General features: G+C 49.9%; 2 protein-coding genes across 2 annotated transcripts in view; one reads left to right on the top strand and one right to left on the bottom strand.

Moving 5' to 3' along the window:
• Positions 1-22,500, top strand: part of LOC115544457 (uncharacterized) — a 993,561-nt gene that overhangs the window by 87,608 nt on the left and 883,453 nt on the right. The gene's annotated exons all lie outside the window — the stretch shown is intronic.
• The window catches only part of akap6 (A kinase (PRKA) anchor protein 6), a 31,814-nt gene that overhangs the window by 61 nt on the left and 9,253 nt on the right, over positions 1-22,500 (bottom strand). The window contains exons 3-11 of the mRNA XM_030357451.1: positions 22,421-22,500; positions 13,402-13,511; positions 10,808-10,955; positions 9,878-10,627; positions 9,090-9,359; positions 8,363-8,473; positions 7,784-7,891; positions 7,163-7,411; positions 1-183 (exon numbers count right to left, since the gene is read on the bottom strand). The exon at positions 1-183 is cut by the window's left edge and continues 61 nt beyond it; the exon at positions 22,421-22,500 is cut by the window's right edge and continues 92 nt beyond it. Coding sequence (XP_030213311.1) covers positions 40-183; positions 7,163-7,411; positions 7,784-7,891; positions 8,363-8,473; positions 9,090-9,359; positions 9,878-10,627; positions 10,808-10,955; positions 13,402-13,511; positions 22,421-22,500 — 1,970 coding nt within the window. The 3' untranslated portion in view covers positions 1-39. The remainder of the gene's footprint in view (positions 184-7,162; positions 7,412-7,783; positions 7,892-8,362; positions 8,474-9,089; positions 9,360-9,877; positions 10,628-10,807; positions 10,956-13,401; positions 13,512-22,420) is intronic.

Genomic DNA, 22,500 nt, shown 5'->3' with positions numbered 1-22,500 from the left:
TGTGTATCGATACGTGTGTGTGTCTTCCCAGGTGTGTGTCTATACGGGGGTGGGTCTCACCAGATGCGTGTCCAGGTAGTCTCTCAGGTGGTCCAGGTCATGTCTAGGGGGGGTCCAGTTGTCGGTGCTGAGCAGCGCGTCTTTCAGCCACTCGATGAACACGTCCAGACGCGTAACGAAGCCCTGAAACACAGGAACAGGAAGAGGTCAGCGGGGACAACAGCACGCCAGGAACACGTCAGCCGGGACCTAGGTACATACATCACAACATAGAACACGCTATGTACATACATCACAACATTCAACACGCTACGTACATACATCAGAACATTCAACACGCTACGTACATACATCAGAACATTCAACACGCTATGTACATACATCAGCACATTCAACACGCTATGTACATACATCACAACATAGAACACGCTATGTACATACATCAGAACATTCAACACGCTACGTACATACATCAGAACATTCAACACGCTATGTACATACATCAGAACATTCAACACGCTACGTACATACATCAGAACATTCAACACGCTATGTACATACATCACAACATTCAACACGCTATGTACATACATCACAACATTCAACACGCTATGTACATACATCAGCACATTCAACACGCTATGTACATACATCACAACATAGAACACGCTATGTACATACATCAGAACATTCAACACGCTACGTACATACATCAGAACATTCAACACGCTATGTACATACATCAGAACATTCAACACGCTATGTACATACGTCACAACATTCAACACGCTATGTACATACATCAGCACATTCAACACGCTACGTACCTACATTAGAACATTCGACACGCTATGTTTATACATTAGAACATTCAATACATTATGTATGCAATCTAAGAAAGAAAGAAGGAATGATCTTAAAACAATGATGAAGGGAAGATAGATAAACAGAGTGACAGACAGAGAGAGCCAGGAACAGAAGGAGTGAAGGATAGATAGACAAAGTGATAGACAGAGAGAGTGGCACACAGAAAAAAAGATAGACTGAGCGATAGACAGACAGAGTGACAAACAGACAGACAGAAAGATAGACTGAGAGAGCGATAGACAGTGTGATAGATAGACAGACAGAGGGAGCCATAAACAGACAGACAGTTAGACCGACAGACGAGTGATAAACAGACAGACAGAGACGGATGAACAGTGGGGTAAAGAGATTGATTTAAGGAAAGACAGAAGACACTAACAACTCGTGTTGTACTGGAGAGATAGTGCCCCCTGCTGGCCGCAGGAGGAACCCTCAGAGAAACAACAGGTTCACCATGGTTTAATATTAGAGCTGTCAGTTAAAAGCGTTATTAACGGCGTTAACGCAAACCAAATTTAACGGCGTTAAAAAATTTATCGCGCGATTAACGTAATTTTTTTATTAAAAAAAAAAAAAAAAATTTTTGGCTCAAAACAAAGAAGCAGTAGCCTGACTGCTATGTTCAAATGACATTTGTTCAAAGCAGTCGTTTATTTGCACTATAGGCTCTTTTTTTGTATCGTCCTGTTTTGATCAGTATATGCCAATGTTGTTATCAATAGAAAATCATTTGCACAAGGCAAGCCGATGCACTTCATCATGTTGATAAGAGAATTAAAATGAGAAGAATTATGGGACAAAAAAATCAAGGGATATTTAGCATAGAAAAAGAATATGCGATTAATCGCGATTAATAATAGTTAACTATGACATTAATGCGATTAATCACGATTAAATATTTTAATCGCTTGACAGCTCTATTTAATATGTATTATTATTATTAGTAGCATTATAAGTATCTTTATCAGAACCTTCAGTGAAATACCCTCAACTCTCCCACAACAACTGTGAGGGAATAGGATCAGGTTGCTAACGGAAGCCAAACAAGCATACACACTGGTGCAGAAACTGTGTGTGTGTTTGTGTGTGTGTGTGTGTGTGTGTGTGTGTGTGTGTGTGTGTGTGTGTGTGTGTGTGTGTGTGTGTGTGTGTGTGTGTGTGTGTGTGTGTGTGTGTGTGTGTGTGTGTGTGTGTATGGTGTGCATTTCCTGCATGTGATGGAAATAATTTCACCTCTGTACATTTACACCTCGCTGAAATCTGGAGTGGCTAATCTATATGTATAAGCATGTGTGGTGTGTGTGTCTAAGCCTTTTACAGGCTGCAGTATGTTAATTACAACCATGACCCGAAAAAGATGTAAACATCAATACAGGAACCTGGCCTCTATCTATCTACCAACCCAGAGAGAGAGAGAGAGAGAGAGAGAGAGAGAGAGAGAGAGAGAGAGAGAGAGAGAGAGAGAGAGAGAGAGAGAGAGAGAGAGAGAGAGAGACAGAGAGAGAGAGAGAGAGAGAGAGAGAGAGAGAGAGAGAGAGAGAGAGAGAAAGAGAGGGAGAGGGAGAGGGAGAGGGAGAGAGACGGAGAGGGAGGGAGAGAGAGAGAGAGAGAGAGAGAGAGAGAGAGAGAGTATTATTGTCATGCTTGGCAGCCCCTGAGCGGCCCCTGGGACGGTCCCTGGGAGACCCCTTCTACTGCCAGCTGTCTGTTGCCGTAGGGATGGAGACATCTCCAAAGCCGCACAATGCTAATGTAATCAATCACACACACACACACACACACACACACACACACACACACACACACACACACACACACACACACACACACACACACACACACACACACAGAACCATATATACACAAACACACATATATACACACACACACACACACACATGCAGCCTGGACAGCCGGTAATAGAACCAGCGGCTTTATTCATATTCATATTATTTCCTTGTGTTGGTTTCAAAATGTCCCTCGATTGGAGGAGCAGACTCCAACTACAGCTTCCTGGTGCCGCCCAGGAAGTACAAACCCAAACCCGAAGGAAGTCACCGGTAGGTCTCATTGGAGCTTTTTCTTAAAACCTGGTAAATAGCGTAACTTTAAGATGTTGGGCTTCAGGTAAAGAGGCCACCTCACTCCCTTACAGAGCGACACAAAGATGAACTCTGCTTTAACATGATGTGACCATGACCTTTAACCTCTGGACCATATGCTCTGTACACTACTATAAGACAACTGTCTAACACGACACTCTAACACAACACAACACTCTCTAACACAACTCTCTAACAAAACACTAACACAACACAGCACACTATCACAAACCGGACAACACTGACAAAACACTCTGCCACACAAGACTAACTCAAAACACTTCCACAACACTCTAACACAACACCAACACAACAAAACGTTCTCGAACACAACTCTTAAACAACTCTAACACAGCAGTCTAACACAACACCCCCACTCTCTAGCCCCTCCCCCTAACTCCACTTCTGGCTGAGCCTCCTAGCCCCGCCTCCAGCCCCCCTTTAGCCCCGCCCCCCAGCCTGTGGGGAGGTCCCAGTAGAGAGCTCTCTGGCAGCTCCCTGCTTGGTGGGGGGGGGGGGGGTCGCGTTGTAAGACAGGAGGCTCAGTGAGGAGGAATCACTCCTCAGGGAGGGGGAGGATGAAATCCCCTCCAACACACTCACCCCTCCCTCCTCCTCCCCCCTCCCCCCCCCCTCCTCCCCCACTTCCTCAATTAAGCTTCTCATTCAGGGCCATGATTACATGCTGCTAATTAACAAGCTAATCAGCTAATTACACAGGGGCAGGGAGGAGGAAGAGGAGGAAGAGGAGGTGGTGCCGAGTTAACAAAAGGTGTAGTCGGAGGTGACAACACGGAGGAGATAAGGAATCCTTTGATTCCATTTTTAATATTCCTCTCTGAGAGCGCGGTGCCTCCGGGAGACAAAAGCACCGCTCTCCAGATAGACACAGACGCAGACACACACACAAACACACACGCACCCACACACTGACACACACACACACACACACACACACACACGCACGCACACACTGACACAAAGTACAGAGAACAGAGACTCAAGCACGGACACACGTTAAAGGTCAAATACTCACACACAAACATACAACTACAAGGTGAAACATACACCCACACACACACACTCACTCACACTCACACACACACGCACACACAAACACACACACACACAGACACATTACAAGGTCAAACACACACACAAACACTCAAGGTCATGCTGCCAACAGCGAGCTACAGCTAGCCCGGAGTTCACGGCTCGGAATATAGATGGAGCCTTTACGGAGAATAATATATACAAAGGAATAACCTATGGTGTTAGTGAGTCACTACAACAGTAACAGGTGTACGGTGTTAGTGAGTCACTACAGCAGTCTAACAGGTGTACGTGTTAGTGAGTCACTACAACAGTCTAACAGGTGTACGTGTTAGTGAGTCACTACAACAGTCTAACAGGTGTACGTGTTAGTGAGTCACTACAACAGTAACAGGTGTACGGTGTTAGTGAGTCACTACAACAGTCTAACAGGTGTACGTGTTAGTGAGTCACTACAACAGTCTAACAGGTGTACGTGTTAGTGAGTCACTACAACAGTCTAACAGGTGTACGTGTTAGTGAGTCACTACAACAGTCTAACAGGTGTACGTGTTAGTGAGTCACTACAACAGTCTAACAGGTGTACGTGTTAGTGAGTCACTACAACAGTCTAACAGGTGTACGTGTTAGTGAGTCACTACAACAGTCTAACAGGTGTACGTGTTAGTGAGTCACTACAACAGTCTAACAGGTGTACTTGTTAGTGAGTCACTACAACAGTCTAACAGGTGTACGTGTTAGTGAGTCACTACAACAGTAACAGGTGTACGTGTTAGTGAGTCACTACAACAGTAACAGGTGTACGTGTTAGTGAGTCACTACAACAGTAACAGGTGTACGTGTTAGTGAGTCACTACAACAGTAACAGGTGTACGTGTTAGTGAGTCACTACAACAGTCTAACAGGTGTACGTGTTAGTGAGTCACTACAACAGTAACAGGTGTACGTGTTAGTGAGTCACTACAACAGTCTAACAGGTGTACGTGTTAGTGAGTCACTACAACAGTCTAACAGGTGTACGTGTTAGTGAGTCACTACAACAGTAACAGGTGTACGTGTTAGTGAGTCACTACAACAGTAACAGGTGTACGTGTTAGTGAGTCACTACAACAGTAACAGGTGTACGTGTTAGTGAGTCACTACAACAGTAACAGGTGTACGGTGTTAGTGAGTCACTACAACAGTCTAACAGGTGTACGTGTTAGTGAGTCACTACAACAGTAACAGGTGTACGTGTTAGTGAGTCACTACAACAGTCTAACAGGTGTACGTGTTAGTGAGTCACTACAACAGTAACAGGTGTACGGTGTTAGTGAGTCACTACAACAGTCTAACAGGTGTACGTGTTAGTGAGTCACTACAACAGTAACAGGTGTACGGTGTTAGTGAGTCACTACAACAGTCTAACAGGTGTACGTGTTAGTGAGTCACTCAGACAGTCTAACAGGTGTACGTGTTAGTGAGTCACTCAGACAGTCTAACAGGAATCCCAGCAGCCCCAGATCCAACAGAACTCTGAAGGCAGGCTCTGTGTGGGCATTAGAAGAGCTACGTTAGCAGCTCGTAGCTGCTCTGTGTGGGCATTAGGAGAGCTACGTTAGCAGCTCGTAGCTGCTCTGTGTGGGCATCAGGAGAGCTACGTTAGCAGCTCGTAGCTGCTCTGTGTGGGCATTAGGAGAGCTACGTTAGCAGCTCGTAGCTGCTCTGTGTGGGCATCAGGAGAGCTACGTTAGCAGCTCGTAGCTGCTCTGTGTGGGCATTAGAGGAGCTACGTTAGCAGCTCGTAGCTGCTCTGTGTGGGCATTAGAGGAGCTACGTTAGCAGCTCGTAGCTGCTCTGTGTGGGCATTAGAGGAGCTACGTTAGCAGCTCGTAGCTGCTCTGTGTGGGCATTAGAGGAGCAACGTTAGCAGCTCGTAGCTGCTCTGTGTGGGCATTAGAGGAGCTACGTTAGCAGCTCGTAGCTGCTCTGTGTGGGCATTAGAGGAGCTACGTTAGCAGCTCGTAGCTGCTCTGTGTGGGCATTAGAGGAGCTACGTTAGCAGCTCGTAGCTGCTCTGTGTGGGCATTAGGAGAGCTACGTTAGCAGCTCGTAGCTGCTCTGTGTGGGCATAAGAGGAGCTACGTTAGCAGCTCGTAGCTGCTCTGTGTGGGCATTAGAGGAGCTACGTTAACAGCTCGTAGCTGCTCTGTGTGGGCATAAGAGGAGCTACGTTAGCAGCTCGTAGCTGCTCTGTGTGGGCATCAGGAGAGCTACGTTTGCACGCCGCGGCCCCAGGACGCCTGGCATTCCACCGTATTCAATATGACACGGATATGATGGATCGGTTCACGGCTGACCGATCAATAACACGCCTGCCAATCAAAAATGACCTTTGAAACCAAGCTGATCGATTTGACAGCCGGCAGCATCATTGATCCCCAGATTAAGTTATACCATACGGTAGGGACATGTGAGACGGACGGGTGAACTCTGAGTACAGAACCTCAGCATGGTCCCTGACATGTTAACGAACCGGGTACAGCATCACCGTATGTTAACTAACATAATAACTAACATGATAAAGGAACACCACATGTAAACGAACATGTTAACAGACCGGGTACAGCATCACCGTATGTTAACTAACATTGGTTAAAGGACCACCACATGGTTACTAACATGTAAACTAACATGTTAAAGGAGAAGGTACAGCACCACCGCAAGTTAACTAACATTTTAAAGGACCACCACATGTTATTTAACATGTTAACTTACATGTTAAAGGACCACCGCATGTTAATTTTAACAAACAGTAGAGAGAACAGAGATAACAGACGGTAAAGAGAGAGATAACAGACAGGACACAGATGGTAAACAGGGAGATAACAGACAGTAAAGAGAGAGAAAACAGACAGCAAAGAGATAACAGACGGTAAAGAGAGAGATAACAGACAATAAACAGACGGTAAATAGAGAGATAACAGGCAGTGAAGAGATAACAGACGGTAAAGAGAGAGATAACAGACAGGACACAGATGGTAAACAGGGAGATAACAGACGGTAAAGAGAGAGATAACAGACAGCAAAGAGATAACAGACGGTAAAGAGCGAGATAACAGACAGTAAACAGACGGTAAAGAGAGACAGCCTCTCCCCACCTCTATCTTCCTGAGGATGTGGGCGTCGTGGTGCTGGATGCCCTCCAGCAGCTGTGAGACCAGGGCTGTGGTCCCCTGACCGGCCACCGGGGGCGCCGGCGCCACCGACCCAGAGCTCCGCCCCTCGTCCTCCTCGGAGAGCAGCTCGCTCAGGGGGCCGGACTCTATGCTGTCGTCCAATGAGTGAGGGACGTCGCTGGAGGAGGAGGGGCTAAAGCGACCGATGTTGAAGTGGTGATGTCTCGACTGCTGATGAGGAAATCAATGATCTGTATTACAGTATAGTACAGTAGGTATGGTCTGTATTACAGTATATTACAGTAGGTATGGTCTGTATTACAGTAGAGTACAGTAGTGTAGTCTGTATAACAGTAAGTATGCATTACAGTAGAGTACAGTAGTGTAGCCTGTATTACAGTATGCATGTATTACAGTAGAGTACAGTAGGTATAGCCTGTATTACAGTATGGTCTGTATTACAGTAGAGTACAGTAGTGTAGCCTGTATTACAGTATGGTCTGTATTACAGTATGTATGTATTACAGTATAGTACAGTAGGTATAGCCTGTATTACAGTATGTATGTATTACAGTAGAGTACAGTAGGTATAGCCTGTATTACGGGGTAGGCCGTGTCCTCCAGGGGGAGGTAGCAGTCAGGGGAGACCTCGCTCAGGTCCCAGTCATCGATGTCCTGCAGGCCACGCTGGTCCAGATCACAGCTAGACCTCTGGACAGACAGACAGACAGACAGACAGACAGACAGACAGACAGAGGGCACGTTAAAGACTAGAACAACAGGCCACTGGGCCAGGTGACAGGTGAACTGGTGAACTGGTGAACTGGTCAACTGGTGAACTGGTCAACTGGTCAACTGGTCAACCAGTTAACAGGTCAACAGGTGAACTCGTGAACTGGTGAAGAGGTAAACATGTCGACAGGTTGAGAAGTGAACAGGTGGACAGGGGGACAGGTGGACAGGTGAAGAGGTAAACAGGTGAAGGGGGAAGGTGAAGAGATGACAGGGGGACAGGTGGACAGGTGAAGAGGGGACAGGGGAACAGGGGGACAGGTGAACAGGGGGACAGGTGAACAGGGGGACAGGTGAACAGGGGGACAGGTGAACTGGGGGACAGGTGAATAAGTAAACAGGTGAAGAGGTAAACAGGTGAAAGGGGAAGGTGAGCGGGTGATGACTGACCAGGGGGAGGGCTTGGGTCAGGCTCTCCAGGTTGATGGCCAGCAGCTCAGTGTGTCTCAGCTGGTCAGGGAGAGCCAGGAACTCCTCCGAACCAAACCAGTGATCCTTCCCCTGGGAGAGGAGGAGGAGGAGGAGGAGAGAGGAGGGGAGGTGAATGAGGAGGAGGAGGAGGAGGAGGAGGAGGAGGAGGAGGAGGGGAGAGGAGGAGGAGGAGGAGGAGAGAGGAGGAGGAGGAGAGAGGAGGGGGAGCAGGAGGAGGAGGAGGAGAGAGGAGGGGAGATGAATGAGGAGGAGGAGGAGGAGGAGTAGAGAGGAGGGGAGGAGGAGGAGGAGAGAGAAGGGGAGGAGGAGGAGAGAGGAGGGGAGATGAATGAGGAGGAGGAGGAGGAGGAGGAGGAGGAGGAGGAGGAGGAGAGAGGAGGAGGAGGAGGAGGAGGAGAGAGGAGGAGGAGGAAGAGAGAGGACGGGGAGGAGGAGGAGGAGGAGGAGAGGAGGAGGAGGAGGAGGAGGAGAGAGGAGGGGAGATGAATGAGAAGGAGGAGGAGGAGGAGGAGGAGGAGGAGGAGGAGGAGGAGGAGGGGAGGGAGGAGGAGGAGGGGAGGTGAAGGGGAGGATGAGCATAGAGGGGAGAGAAGGAGAGGCCAGGGGGAGGAGAGGAGAGGGGCGTGAGAGGAGAAGGAGAAGCTCCAACCGGACGTGTCTGGTTCTTGCAGCGCGGTGCCTCTACCTGTGGGCCGGGGTGCTTGGCGGTCCGCCGGGCACCAGGCGCTCGGGGGTCCGACTCCTCCCCAGAGGCCTCCATGTCGGAGCAGGAGGAGAGGGCCCCCCTGCCGGAGGAAGGCACGGGGGAGTCGGACGCCCCCCTGCCGGGCGGCGGGGTCGCCAACGGGCCCGGAGATGACGGCGGGTCCCGGGCGGGGCGGGGGGTCTCGCCGGGGGCTCCAGCCAGAGAGGAGGGCCTCTCGGGGGTCCGGCTCCCTTCACCTCCTCCGGGGGTCTGGAGGTCGGGGGTACAAGGTGGTCCGGTCAGCCCGATCGGCACGGCTCCAGCGTCAACTGCGCGGCCGGCTGAGACCTCGAAAGGACGCAGAGCCCCCGGAGGACGGCTCTGAGACAGACGACGGCGCTGCTCTGAGTCAGCTGACTGATGGACTCGTTTAAACACAGAAGAGGAAGCTGAACACGCTCCTTATTACACAACAGCCCTGCTGCGTGGGGAGGAGCACACGGCCCACTGAATGAGGAGTCAGTAGAGAGGGAGTAAACTAGTAGTGGGCGACTAGTGTGAGTCTATAGTATATATATATATATAGAGTAAATAGAGTGAGTGATTGAGTGTGTGAATAGAGTGAGTGAGTGAGTGAACAGTGTGCGTGTGTGTGTGTGTGTGCGTGTGTGTGTGTGTGTGTGTGTGTGTGTGTGTGTGTGTGTGTGTGTGTGTGTGTGTGTGTGTGTGTGTGTGTGTGTGAGTGTGTGTGTGTGTGTGAGTGAACAGAGTGTGTGAGTGCCAGTCACCTGCAGGTGGGCGGGGCTCTCTGGGTAGCCTGAGTCCAGCTCCAGCCAGAAGGTGGCGCTGTGGTCGGGCTCCAGCAGAGGGAGCCGCCTCAGGCCCTCCTCCCCCTGGGAGAGGAGGCTGGCAGGGGGGCTGCCCGGCCCCTCCGGCCCCCCAGGGCTGGGGCCTGGGACCAGGGCCGCTCTCTTTGCCAGCGACGGCTGGGTGGGAGACGCTGCCCCTCCTCCCCCTCCTCCTCCTCCTCCTCCTCCTCCTCCTCCCCCCAGCAGTGGACGCTTGGACGCCGACGGTTCACCCTGGTGGAACATGCCGCAATGCCTGCTGGGAGCACTGGGGGCGGGGGCTGATGTGTGGGTGGGTGTGGGCTCTGGGGGGCCGGACGGTGTTCCCGGCTGGATGCGGGTCTGGGTCTCGGGGTCCGGTCCCGGGCTGGGGTCCTGGAGGTAGTAGGGGTCCTGGGTCTCGGGGTCCGGTCCCGGGCTGGGGTCCTGGAGGTAGTAGGGGTCCTGGGTCTCGGGGTCCGCTCCCGGGCTGGGGTCCTGGAGGTAGTAGGGGTCCTGGGTCTCGGGGTCCGCTCCCGGGCTGGGGTCCTGGAGGTGTTGGGGGTCCAGGAGCTGGTGGGGGCCGTCCCCGGGGCTGTAGTCGCTGAGCTCAAAGGCGGTGATGCCGCAGTCCAGGGAGAAGTAGTCCCGGCTGCAGCGGATGGTCCGACGGCCGCAGTCGTCCACCTCCGTCAGGTCGTCCACTCGGGTCTGGGGAGGAGACGAAGAAGCACTGAATAGATGTCGCGCTTTTCTGGACACCCACAGACGCTTTACAGTGAAGGGGGGACCTCCCTCAACACCACCAGTGGGTCGCCCCCACCCGGTTACCTGGTCCTGGTCCTGGTCCTTGGTGTGTGTGTGTACCTGGTCCTGGGTGTGTGTGTGTACCTGGTCCTGGTCCTGGTCCTGGCTGAAGGCCTGCAGGATGTCCGTCTGTCTGGTGAAGTTGCCGTTGGAGTCCTGGAGCCCCTGGAGGAGACGCTCCTTCAGGACCAGCACTGAGACCCGCAGCTGGTGCCACAGGAGCTGGACCGCCCTGAGACCAGAGAGAGACCAGGGAGAGACCGACCGCACCCGGTGAGACCTAGAGCTCTGACCAGACCACACCCGGTGAGACCTAGAGCTCTGACCAGACCCGGTGAGACCTAGAGCTCTGACCGGACCCGGTGAGACCTAGAGCTCTGACCAGACCACACCCGGTGAGACCTAGAGCTCTGACCAGACCCGGTGAGACCTAGAGCTCTGACCGGACCCGGTGAGACCTAGAGCTCTGACCAGACCACACCCGGTGAGACCTAGAGCTCTGACCAGACCCGGTGAGACCTAGAGCTCTGACCGGACCCGGTGAGACCTAGAGCTCTGACCAGACCACACCCGGTGAGACCTAGAGCTCTGACCAGACCCGGTGAGACCTAGAGCTCTGACCAGACCACACCCGGTGAGACCTAGAGCTCTGACCAGACCCGGTGAGACCTAGAGCTCTGACCAGACCACAACCGGTGAGACCTAGAGCTCTGACCAGACCACACCCGGTGAGACCTAGAGCTCTGACCAGATCACACCCGGTGAGACCTAGAGCTCTGGCCAGACCCGGTGAGACCTAGAGCTCTGATCACACCCGGTGAGACCTAGAGCTCTGACCAGACCCGGTGAGACCTAGAGCTCTAACCAGACCACACCCGGTGAGACCTAGAGCTCTGATCACACCCGGTGAGACCTAGAGTTCTGACCAGACCGGGTGAGACCTAGAGCTCTGACCAGACCCGGTGAGACCTAGAGCTCTGACCAGACCACACCCGGTGAGACCTAGAGCTCTGACCAGACCTGGTGAGACCTAGAGCTCTGACCAGACCCGGTGAGACCTAGAGCTCTGACCGGACCACATCAAGACCCGGTGAGACCTAGAGCTCTGACCAGACCCGGTGAGACCTAGAGCTCTGACCAGACCAGACCGGGTTAGACCTAGAGCTCTGATCACACCCGGTGAGACCTAGAGCTCTAACCAGACCACACCAAAACCAGTTTAGACCTAAAACTCCAACTACACCAGACCAGGTGAGACCTAGCCCTCTGTCTAGACCAGTTTAGACCTAGCCCTCTGTCTAGACCAGACCAGGTTAGACCTAGACCTCCAACTACACCAGACCAACCAGGTGAGACCTAGCCCTCTGTCTAGACCAGTATAGACCTAGCCCTCTGTCTAGACCAGACCAGGTTAGACCTAGACCTCCAACTACACCAGACCAACCAGGTGAGACCTAGCCCTCTGTCTAGACCCCATCAGACCAGACCAGGTCGGACTAAAGCAGGGGGGGCACATGGATGAAGTCTGGCCTGCTCCAGGGCCGATGCTGCAGTGAGAGACTCAGTGGGTTCTGTCCCGTGGTCCCGGTCTCTCTGGACACGGCCCCAGTAGGCCTGCTCCACATTCAGGTTGGAATTCATCAGGGCTAGGCTTCCCACAGGGGAATTTCCAACAACCAATGAAAAGTGTGTGTTTGCACGGGCCCTGAGGAACCAGGACATTTTCCAAACATTAATCCTCGTTTGTGCTCTGAATCCCTGGAGATGTCACTGCGCAACACCGTAGGTCAGTGCTCCAACTTTAGATTTGTGTTCCCTTTTTGTATACTTCTGAGTGTGCGACTACAAAATCAGCAGTTAGCCTATGAAGCTCACTCTTTCTGTAACCATTCCACACTAAACAAAGTGTGGCCCCAGTTTACGAGTTTAACTAGACTAGACCGGGTCGGACTATAACCGACCTGGACCGGAACAGACCAGACCGGACCGGAACAGACCAGACAAGACCACATCATGTTGTCGGGCTCTCTCCTCTAGAGAAGGACACCATATAAACTATCTCCTTTAGCCTTATGACTTCTACAAGTGTTGTTATCAGCATGCAGCCCACAGACAGACTATTATGGGCTGTCGGTGTCTTGAAACACAAGCCTCTCATCCACAAAGATTAATATCGGTAGGGGAAAAACAGTTATCATCAAATTCATTAATTTTTGTCTTAGAACCAAATAATGGAACCAAAATAAACAAAGTTGTTTTGATACGACAACAAAACCATGAATATTGAATACGTCAACAGGGTATTTTTTGAACATTTTACATAATCAAGTATAATCACAGAACTTAAGTTATGTACTCGTCTGAGTATGCACTGTATTTAATTTGCCAACAGATGCTGTTTTTTATGAATGTGATTATACACGTTAAATGATATATTGTCAATAAAACAAGTAGCTAGTTTCAAATATATGACAGATTTATTTATATTCAAATATATATATGTTAACAAATTTTAACAAAAAGGATAAACAAGAATCACTTGTTGTCTACTATCATGTTGATGCAGTAGGAGGTTCTACTGATGTCTCCTATGATGTTGATGCAGAAGGAGGTTCTACTGGGTTCTACCTGATGTCTACTATGATGTTGACTGAGTAGGAGGTTCTACTGGGTTCTACCTGATGTCTACTATGATGTTGACTGAGTAGGACAGCAGCTTCAGAGAGAACTCCGTCTCCAGGAGAGCGTGGATCTGCTCCACATGGTCCGAGATGTCCTCACAGATGTCCTAGACACACACACACACAAACATACACAAGAAAGAGAAAGGGTCAGTGGAAAGGATCAGTAATATAAAGTACAAATGCCTCATAAGAATAATAAACAGCAGACAACTGTCCCATAGCCTGGCTAGTGTTAGCATTAGTACCACATCATCTGCTATCACATTAACTCACAGAAGGCTTCTAAAGAAGGATCTCAAGGAAGTACTACAAGAGGTTCTGTATTCCTGTTTTAAACTATTAATCACTTCCTCATGGAACACACTGTACTTTGGAATCCAAACAAACACAAACACAGTGTTAGCCTGACACTGAGAAAACACCCAGCAGACAGACAGACAGACAGACAGACAGACAGACAGACAGACAGACAGACACATACGTACTTTGAGCTGTTCTGCCACGATCAGAAGTGTCCATGTAAACCCGGCTAGTCTGACCCTCACACCGAGGAATAACCCAGCAGACAGACACACAGACACACAGTCTCGCAGTAGCCGGGTTTACATGGGTTGGTAACGGTACTTTTATGCACCCCAAACTGATTCGCGATCAATCTATATTCGGCACTGCTGCCCAACTTGTATTGCACCATGGCAAATCTCATTGCCAACGCAATTGGCTTTCGTAGAGTTACCTCCTTTGGCAATCTATTTTTCGTGAGCTCTCATAATTTGTAGAACGACTGCCGACTCTGCCGATCCTAAAATGTTCTCGCCCGTCCTGCCTAAATTCAAGTAACACCACTCTCTCCCACCAGTCTTAGCTGCGCACTCCCATCCAAATACGTCTTGTTTGCGGTGGAGGAGGGGTTAAATATAAAGACCGGACGAGCTACTGACGTCGCTGTGCTGTCCTCCTTCTTCTTAATTGAAGGAGCAGGCAGAAAAAATCTCTCTCCAGCTGGGCTTTCATTAAAAGCAAAAACATAAAAATGACGTCCATTATGTCGCCTCGTTCCAGATGTGTCAAATCCAGTTGTGTGCGAGAGAGACATTCGAACATATCGATTACCAGTTTTGTAAATGCCATATATACAGTAAATTCGGATCGCAGGATAGCATTAGATCTATTCCAATTAGAAATCTAATCTGATCAGAAATGTTCATGTAAACGTGGCTACTGAGGAATATACAAGCAGACAGACAGACAGACAGACAGACAGACAGACAGACAGACAGACAGACAGACAGACAGACAGACAGACAGACAGATATGGGATAGTTTACAGTACATTAATGAGTTGTTGTTTTTTCAGCCTGAACCAATGTCCAATGTGTGAGTGCTATGGTTCTGTAACCATGGCAACAGCATCCTTGACAACACCAGTCTTGGCACCTGAGGCTCCCTGCACCCTGAATATAACTGGCCCAACCATGCAGGAATGTAGGTCAGATATACCGGCCACTTGGATAGCAAACACCCTAACCCTGGCTCAGCTAAAGCAGGCTGAGCTGTGGTCAGATGGTCCGAGTCTGTTAGCAGGCCTGAGACTGTTAGCAGGCCTGAGTCTGTTAGCAGCAGGCCTGAGTCTGTTAGCAGCAGGCCTGAGTCTGTTAGCAGCAGGCCTGAGTCTGTTAGCAGGCCTGAGACTGTTAGCAGGCCTGAGTCTGTTAGCAGCAGGCCTGAGTCTGTTAGCAGCAGGCCTGAGTCTGTTAGCAGGCCTGAGTCTGTTAGCAGGCCCGAGTCTGTTAGCAGGCCCGAGTCTGTTTACAGGCCTGAGACTGTTAGCAGGCCTGAGTCTGTTAGCAGGCCTGAGTCTATTAGCAGGACTGAGACTGTTAGAAGAACTGAGACTGTTAGCAGGCCTGAGTCTGTTAGCAGGCCTGAGTCTGTTAGCAGCAGGCCTGAGTCTGTTAGCAGGCCTGAGTCTGTTAGCAGGCCTGAGTCTGTTAGCAGGCCTGAGACTGTTAGCAGGCCTGAGTCTGTTAGCAGCAGGCCTGAGTCTGTTAGCAGCAGGCCTGAGTCTGTTAGCAGCAGGCCTGAGTCTGTTAGCAGGCCTGAGACTGTTAGCAGGCCTGAGTCTGTTAGCAGCAGGCCTGAGTCTGTTAGCAGGCCTGAGTCTGTTAGCAGGCCCGAGTCTGTTAGCAGGCCCGAGTCTGTTTACAGGCCCGAGACTGTTAGCAGGCCTGAGTCTGTTAGCAGGCCTGAGTCTATTAGCAGGACTGAGACTGTTAGAAGAACTGAGACTGTTAGCAGGCCTGAGTCTGTTAGCAGGCCTGAGTCTGTTAGCAGGCCTGAGACTGTTAGCAGGCCTGAGTCTGTTAGCAGGCCTGAGTCTGTTAGCAGGCCTGAGACTGTTAGCAGGCCTGAGAGTGTTAGCAGACATGAGTCTGTTAGCAGGCCTGAGACTGTTAGAAGAACTGAGTCTGTTAGCAGACCTGAGTCTGTTAGCAGACCTGAGTCTGTTAGCAGAAGAACTGAGACTGTTAGCAGGCCTGAGTCTGTTAGCAGGCCTGAGTCTGTTAGCAGCAGGCCTGAGTCTGTTAGCAGGCCTGAGTCTGTTAGCAGGCCTGAGTCTGTTAGCAGGCCTGAGACTGTTAGCAGGCCTGAGTCTGTTAGCAGGCCTGAGTCTGTTAGCAGGCCTGAGACTGTTAGCAGGCCTGAGACTGTTAGCAGACATGAGTCTGTTAGCAGGCCTGAGACTGTTAGAAGAACTGAGTCTGTTAGCAGACCTGAGTCTGTTAGCAGACCTGAGTCTGTTAGCAGCAGGCCTGAGTCTGTTAGCAGCAGGCCTGAGTCTGTTAGCAGGCCTGAGACTGTTAGCAGGCCTGAGTCTGTTAGCAGGCCTGAGACTGTTTGCAGGCCTGAGTCTGTTAGCAGGCCTGAGACTGTTAGCAGACCTGAGTCTGTTAGCAGGCCTGAGTCTGTTAGCAGGCCTGAGTCTGTTAGCAGGCCTGAGACTGTTAGCAGGCCTGAGTCTGTTAGCAGGCCTGAGTCTGTTAGCAGGCCTGAGACTGTTAGCAGGCCTGAGTCTGTTAGCAGGCCTGAGAATGTTAGCAGGCCTGAGACTGTTAGCAGACCTGAGTCTGTTAGCAGGCCTGAGACTGTTAGCAGGCCTGAGACTGTTAGCAGACATGAGTCTGTTAGCAGGCCTGAGACTGTTAGAAGAACTGAGTCTGTTAGCAGACCTGAGTCTGTTAGCAGACCTGAGCTGGACCAGGTCGGACTGGTGGAGGGAATTATTCAAGTGGTGGAAAGACATTGGGGCGTATTTCATGATGGTTTGAGAAGAACAGTGTGTGTGTGTGTGTGTGTGTGTGTGTGTGTGTGTGTGTGTGTGTGTGTGTGTGTGTGTGTGTGTGTGTGTGTGTGTGTGTGTGTGTGTGTGTGAGAGAGGGTGTCAGTCAGTATTACTAACTGTATATAAGACCTGCAGATGAGTACTAATATCCACATCACACACACACACACACACACACACACACACACACACACACACACACACACACACACACACACAGTTGACAGTAATTCACTCTAAATGGAGTGCAACGTCAAATCCAATCAAAATGTCCCGCCGACATCAAAGCATCGCGTCTGTGGCTCCCCCCCCCCCCCACACACACACACACACACACACACACACACACAGCGTTAACCTTCACAAAGACTTCTCACTCAGAGATAACTGGTCTCACTAGTCCACGCATCACAACGCATCCCAGGGTCAGAGCGGTCTCACGGGGGAGCAGAGCGCATGAAGGCCCAGGGAACGGATTGGGCTCTAGTCTACAGCCTGGAGAGCGCTCTGATTGGGGTCTAGTCTACAGCCTGGAGAGCGCTCTGATTGGGCTCTAGTCTACAGCCTGGAGAGCGCTCTGATTGGGGTCTAGTCTACAGCCTGGAGAGTGCTCTGATTGGGGTCTAGTCACAGCCTGGAGAGCGCTCTGATTGGGGTCTAGTCTACAGCCTGGAGAGCGCTCTGATTGGGGTCTAGTCTACAGCCTGGAGAGCGCTCTGATTGGGGTCTAGTCTACAGCCTGGAGAGCGCTCTGATTGGGGTCTAGTCTACAGCCTGGAGAGCGCTCTGATCTGCTCGCTGATGCTGAGGACCTGGACACGGCCACGTTCAGGGGGACGTCCCTTTATCACACTTCCTGTCAGTTCATCACAAGTTAATGACTTACTGCGTGAGTGGTGTTAGTTAATCACATGTTAATGACTTACTGTGCTAGTTAGAATAGTTTATCACATTTTAATGACTTATTGTGTTAGTTAGAATAGTTCATCACATGGTAATGACTTACTGTGTTAGTTAGAATAGTTTATCACATGTTAATGACTTACTGTGTTAGTTAGAATAGTTTATCACATGTTGATTACTTACTGTGCTAGTTAATCACATGTTAATAACTTATTGTGTTAGGTAGAATACTTCATCACATATTAGTGATTCGCTGTGTGAGTGGTGTTAGTTAATCACATGTTAATGACTTACTGTGTGAGGGGTGTTAGCTCCCCACATCTTAATTAGTGGTGCTAGTATCACATCTTAATTAGTGGTGTTAGTATCACATGTTAATTAGTGGTGTTAGTATCACATGTTAATTAGTGGTGTTAGTATCACATGTTAATTAGTGGTGTTAGTATCACATGTTAATTAGTGGTGCTAGTATCACATGTTAACGAGTGGACTGAGTTCATCACATGTTGACTTACTGTGGACACAGCCCCAGATCCCAGCCCACCATCAGAGCACCAGCGTCGAGTTACATCCCATAATGTCCATTATAAGGAGTTCTTCTGCAGGTCGTTTCCATAGCAGAGAAACGAGAAGCTTCTGCTCCTGCAGAGTCCCCACACACACTGGGCCCATGTGGCGGGCTGACAGAGAGTGTGTGTGTGTGTGTGTGTGTGTGTGTGTGTGTGTGTGTGTGTGTGTGTGTGTGTGTGTGTGTGTGTGTGTGTGTGTGTGTGTGTGTGTGTGTGTTGGGGTGGGGGAGGGTGGCACAACAGTTGGGTACTATTTTAGGACTGACCTTACCCCCGTGTAAACCCACTACACTCTCTCTCACACACACACACAAGCACACACTTTCCCACTCAGTTGCCAGAACAGCAGCTGTGAAGAGAGAGGGGAGAGAGAGAGAGAGAGAGAGAGAGAGAGAGAGAGAGAGTGTGTGTTCAGTATTCAGTGTAGCATTCTGGGTGTTCAGTATAACTCCGTCCAGTCTGTCACCGTCTCCTCTGTGTTTCCATCGCGGCTCCGCCCCCCTGAGAGCCGCAAGTCCTTCACACCGTCGCCCTCAGACATCACACAGCGGCCCATCCCATAATACTCTGCCTGATCCCTGCTGGTCTCTGGCGTTAGGGAGAACAAAGGACACTTCCGGGATCAAAGTGGACTTCCTGTTGAATCCCCCACTCTAGACCAGCTCCAGCAGGGGGCCCACCAGGCTGAGACCAGCTCCACCAGGGGGCCCACCAGGCTGAGACCAGCTCCACCAGGGGGCCCATCAGGCTGAAACCAGCTCCACCAGGGGGCCCACCAGGCTGAGACCAGCTCCACCAGGGGACCCACCAGGCTGAGACCAGCTCCACCAGGGGGCCCACCAGGCTGAGACCAGCTCCACCAGGGGGCCCACCAGGCTGAGACCAGCTCCACCAGGGGCCACCAGGCTGAGACCAGCTTCACCAGGTGGCCCACCAGGCTGAGACCAGCTCCACCAGGGGGCCCACCAGGCTGAGACCAGCTCCACCAGGGGGCCCACCAGGCTGAGACCAGCTCCACCAGGGGGTCCATCAGGCTGAGACCAGCTACCATCTAACTAGTGGTACTAGTACTGGTAGAGCTAGTAGTTCTAATAGTTCCACTCCTCGAGTATAAGGCCCAATCCCATTTCTACCCCTCTACCCCTCATGGGATTGGGCCTAGCAGGAGACAGGGATGAAGTCAAAGTGATAGCATTGGATTTGTTTGAAATGTTTCCAGTAATCAGTCGGTATTAAACTAACGCTGAATATCGTATTCCCCAGTGAATACTTTTTGACCTTATGAAGAATGTAATAGTAACTCTACTGTGGATAGTTTATCAAGGAGTACCAGTTCAGTATTACACACGCACGCACACGCGCACGCACGCACGCACGCACACACGCACGCACGCACACGCACGGCAATCACGCAAAAACACAAATATGAAACTGTTAAAAATAAAATATACAGCTCTTAAAATATGCACAATACAAACAAAATAGAGATACAAGATATCTCTGTGTGTGCAAGAGTGTGTGTGTGTGTGTGTGTGTGTGTGTGTGTGTGTGTGTGTGTGTGTGTGTGTGTGTGTGTGTGTGTGTGTGTGTGTGTGTGTGTATATTCTTTCCTCCCTTTATTCTAACCCATCCCTGTGTATCCATGGTTACTGGGTGTGGCAGGATGTGATGACACGGAGAAGGAATGTTCTTCGACAGCTGGGAAATCAAGTTTAAATAAAGCTCCCTGCGCTTTGAATGTAGATCACATTGATCACATAGATCACATTCACCTTGACACACACACACACACACATACATACACACACTCAGTTTCTCTCTCTCTCTCTCTCTCTCTCTCTCTCTCTCTCTCTCTCTCTCTCTCTCTCTCTCTCTCTCTCTCTCTCTCTCTCTCTCTCTCTCTCTCTCTCTCTCTCTCTCTCTCTCTCTCTTCGATGACATGGTATGTATACAGCGGAAACATATATCAGTGAGTTAGGATTAACGTTTCCGGTAATTGTTACGTTTTGAGCATAACATTTCTCTTCATAATCAGCCTAGTTCAAACAAACCTGACCTAGCCTAGCACAACCTGCTTAGGGTAGTCTAGCTGAAGCCGGACCTAGCCTAGCCTAGCCTAGCCATAGTGCAGATTATTGTGGCCTGGTCCAGTTCGGTGCAGACTCAATCACCCACCGACCCACTACAGCTTACACACACACACCCTTTCTTCAATCCATAGTTGAGCTACATTTTCAGTGTGTTTAATATTCCCACCACCAGATGGCAGCCTCTACCAGAACATGACTGTGGGAACTCAAAGGCCCTCTCTCTAAATGAAGACAGACCTTTCTAGGAGAGGAGAGGAGAGGGGGGGAAGGAGGTGAGAGGAGAGGAGGAGACGAGGGGAGAGGAAAAGAAAGGAGAGAAGAGAGGAGGAGAGGAGAGAAGAGGAGAGGAGAGGAGGAGAGAGAGGCGAGAGGGGTGAGGAGGGAATGAAACCAAACCAAACTCAATCTGGCCTGGTACAAACTGGCTTGTTGAAAACGTCTGGGAGATCACGATTGATCAGTGTTCCAGTCGGTTAGAGCAAGCTTTACATTGTTCAGTGTACGGTTGACATGAGGAACAGGCGGTAGGCAGAATGGGCGCTGAAGCGGCCTCTTGGGGTTCAAAGTGGTTTTGCGAGATGGAACGGGCAAGCGGCTAGCCTAAAGTCAATGTGTAGAATATCTCCCTCTAGCGGAGAGATTTCAGATTGCAAACAACCGAATAACGCAACCGTGTGTTGCACATCATACCCAAAACAAGTGGCAGCTGGTGATCAAAAATGTTGGCGGGGCACAGTAATAGACAGGGGGTCCGAGGTTCCCCCCCCATCATTTTTGTTGAATTTAATAGATTTGATTTCCTGTATTCTGGTGCATTTTGGGGATGGCCACTACCTATTTACCTACTTTGTATTTTAAGTTCCTTAGCCTACATCATGACTTGCAGGGCCTGGATGGCTTACACTGCATATACAGACCTACTTCATGGCCATTCCACCAGCCATTGCTATTTGACCCATTGTTGTTATTCTGATATTTAGACAAATCATGATCCCTGTCCTATAGTGTCCGTTTTTTGTGAGTCTCAATGTCTACTTCAAATGCAGTTAGAAATATGGGACAGTTGCTTCATTGTGTTTATATGCTACAGGCCGAAAGACTTAATTAATATGTAACTTACTTGCTTCTTTTAAGTATAACATTGCTTGGGGAGTCCAATTCCTCCACTGAAAAGGGTGGAAAGTGCTTACAACTCACTGCTAGTTAGCGATCTATCTCTTCTCCACATGCAGTTGTGGTGCGCGAATGCTGCTGAGGGAGGTAGCATATTTGATTGATTCGCTGAATTGTCCAATCATGTGGTGATGATTGGACAACAAGCGATACCATTGGCCTGGGGCGCACACTGGTGCGACCCGAGGGCGAATTTTCTAGCGCCAATGAAAAGCTGTCTCTGCTTGATAGACAGCAAAAAGTTAGCGAGCTTATTGACTTCAACGTAGCCGGCGCCCCTGACTTGGAGGAGGGCTTTATTTCGAATGACCAATAACTAGCCTAGCCCAAATCTTTGACGTTAAGACGCATTTAAATGGTTGCTGGCAGTGACAAGTATATCACACATTAAACGATGATAAACCCTATGTATTTTTGTTGATTTATTTCGTAATAATAATAGTTTATTAATAGTTGGCAGATATATTCAAGTGAATATTTCACGGAGGGGCGGCGCCCTAGTGCCCCCTATTGACCCACCGCCACTGCCCAAAACTGCTCACGATCAGGCCCAGACAGGGTCAGGCCCCCTACAGTTTAACTACCAGTATAACTTACAGTATAACTTACAGTACAACTTACAGTATAACTTACAGTACAACTTACAATATAACTTACAGTACAACTCACAGTGTAACTTAAAGTATAACTTACAGGCGTAACTCGAAGTGTAACTTACAGTATAACTTACAGGATAAATCACAGTGTTGGTGTGTGTGTGTGTGTGTGTGTGTGTGTGTGTGTGTGTGTGTGTGTGTGTGTGTGTGTGTGTGTGTGTGTGTGTGTGTGTGTGTGTGTGTGCGTCCTACCTTGAGCTGCAGCAGGTGTGTGTCTATGTGGCGGTGCTGAGTGTGTGCGTGTGCGTGTGCGTGTGTGTGTGTGTGTGTGCGTCCTACCTTGAGCTGCAGCAGGTGTGTGTCTATGTGGCGGTGTTCTGCGTCCTGGCCAGCGGAGTGCGTGAGCTGGGACACACGGC

The sequence above is a fragment of the Gadus morhua genome, chromosome 5 (genome assembly GCF_902167405.1).
Source record: "Gadus morhua chromosome 5, gadMor3.0, whole genome shotgun sequence".
NCBI classification, from domain to species: Eukaryota; Metazoa; Chordata; class Actinopteri; order Gadiformes; family Gadidae; genus Gadus; species Gadus morhua.
The sequence above is the reverse complement of the archived record's forward strand: the minus strand, read 5'-3'. Positions and strand labels throughout refer to the sequence as shown.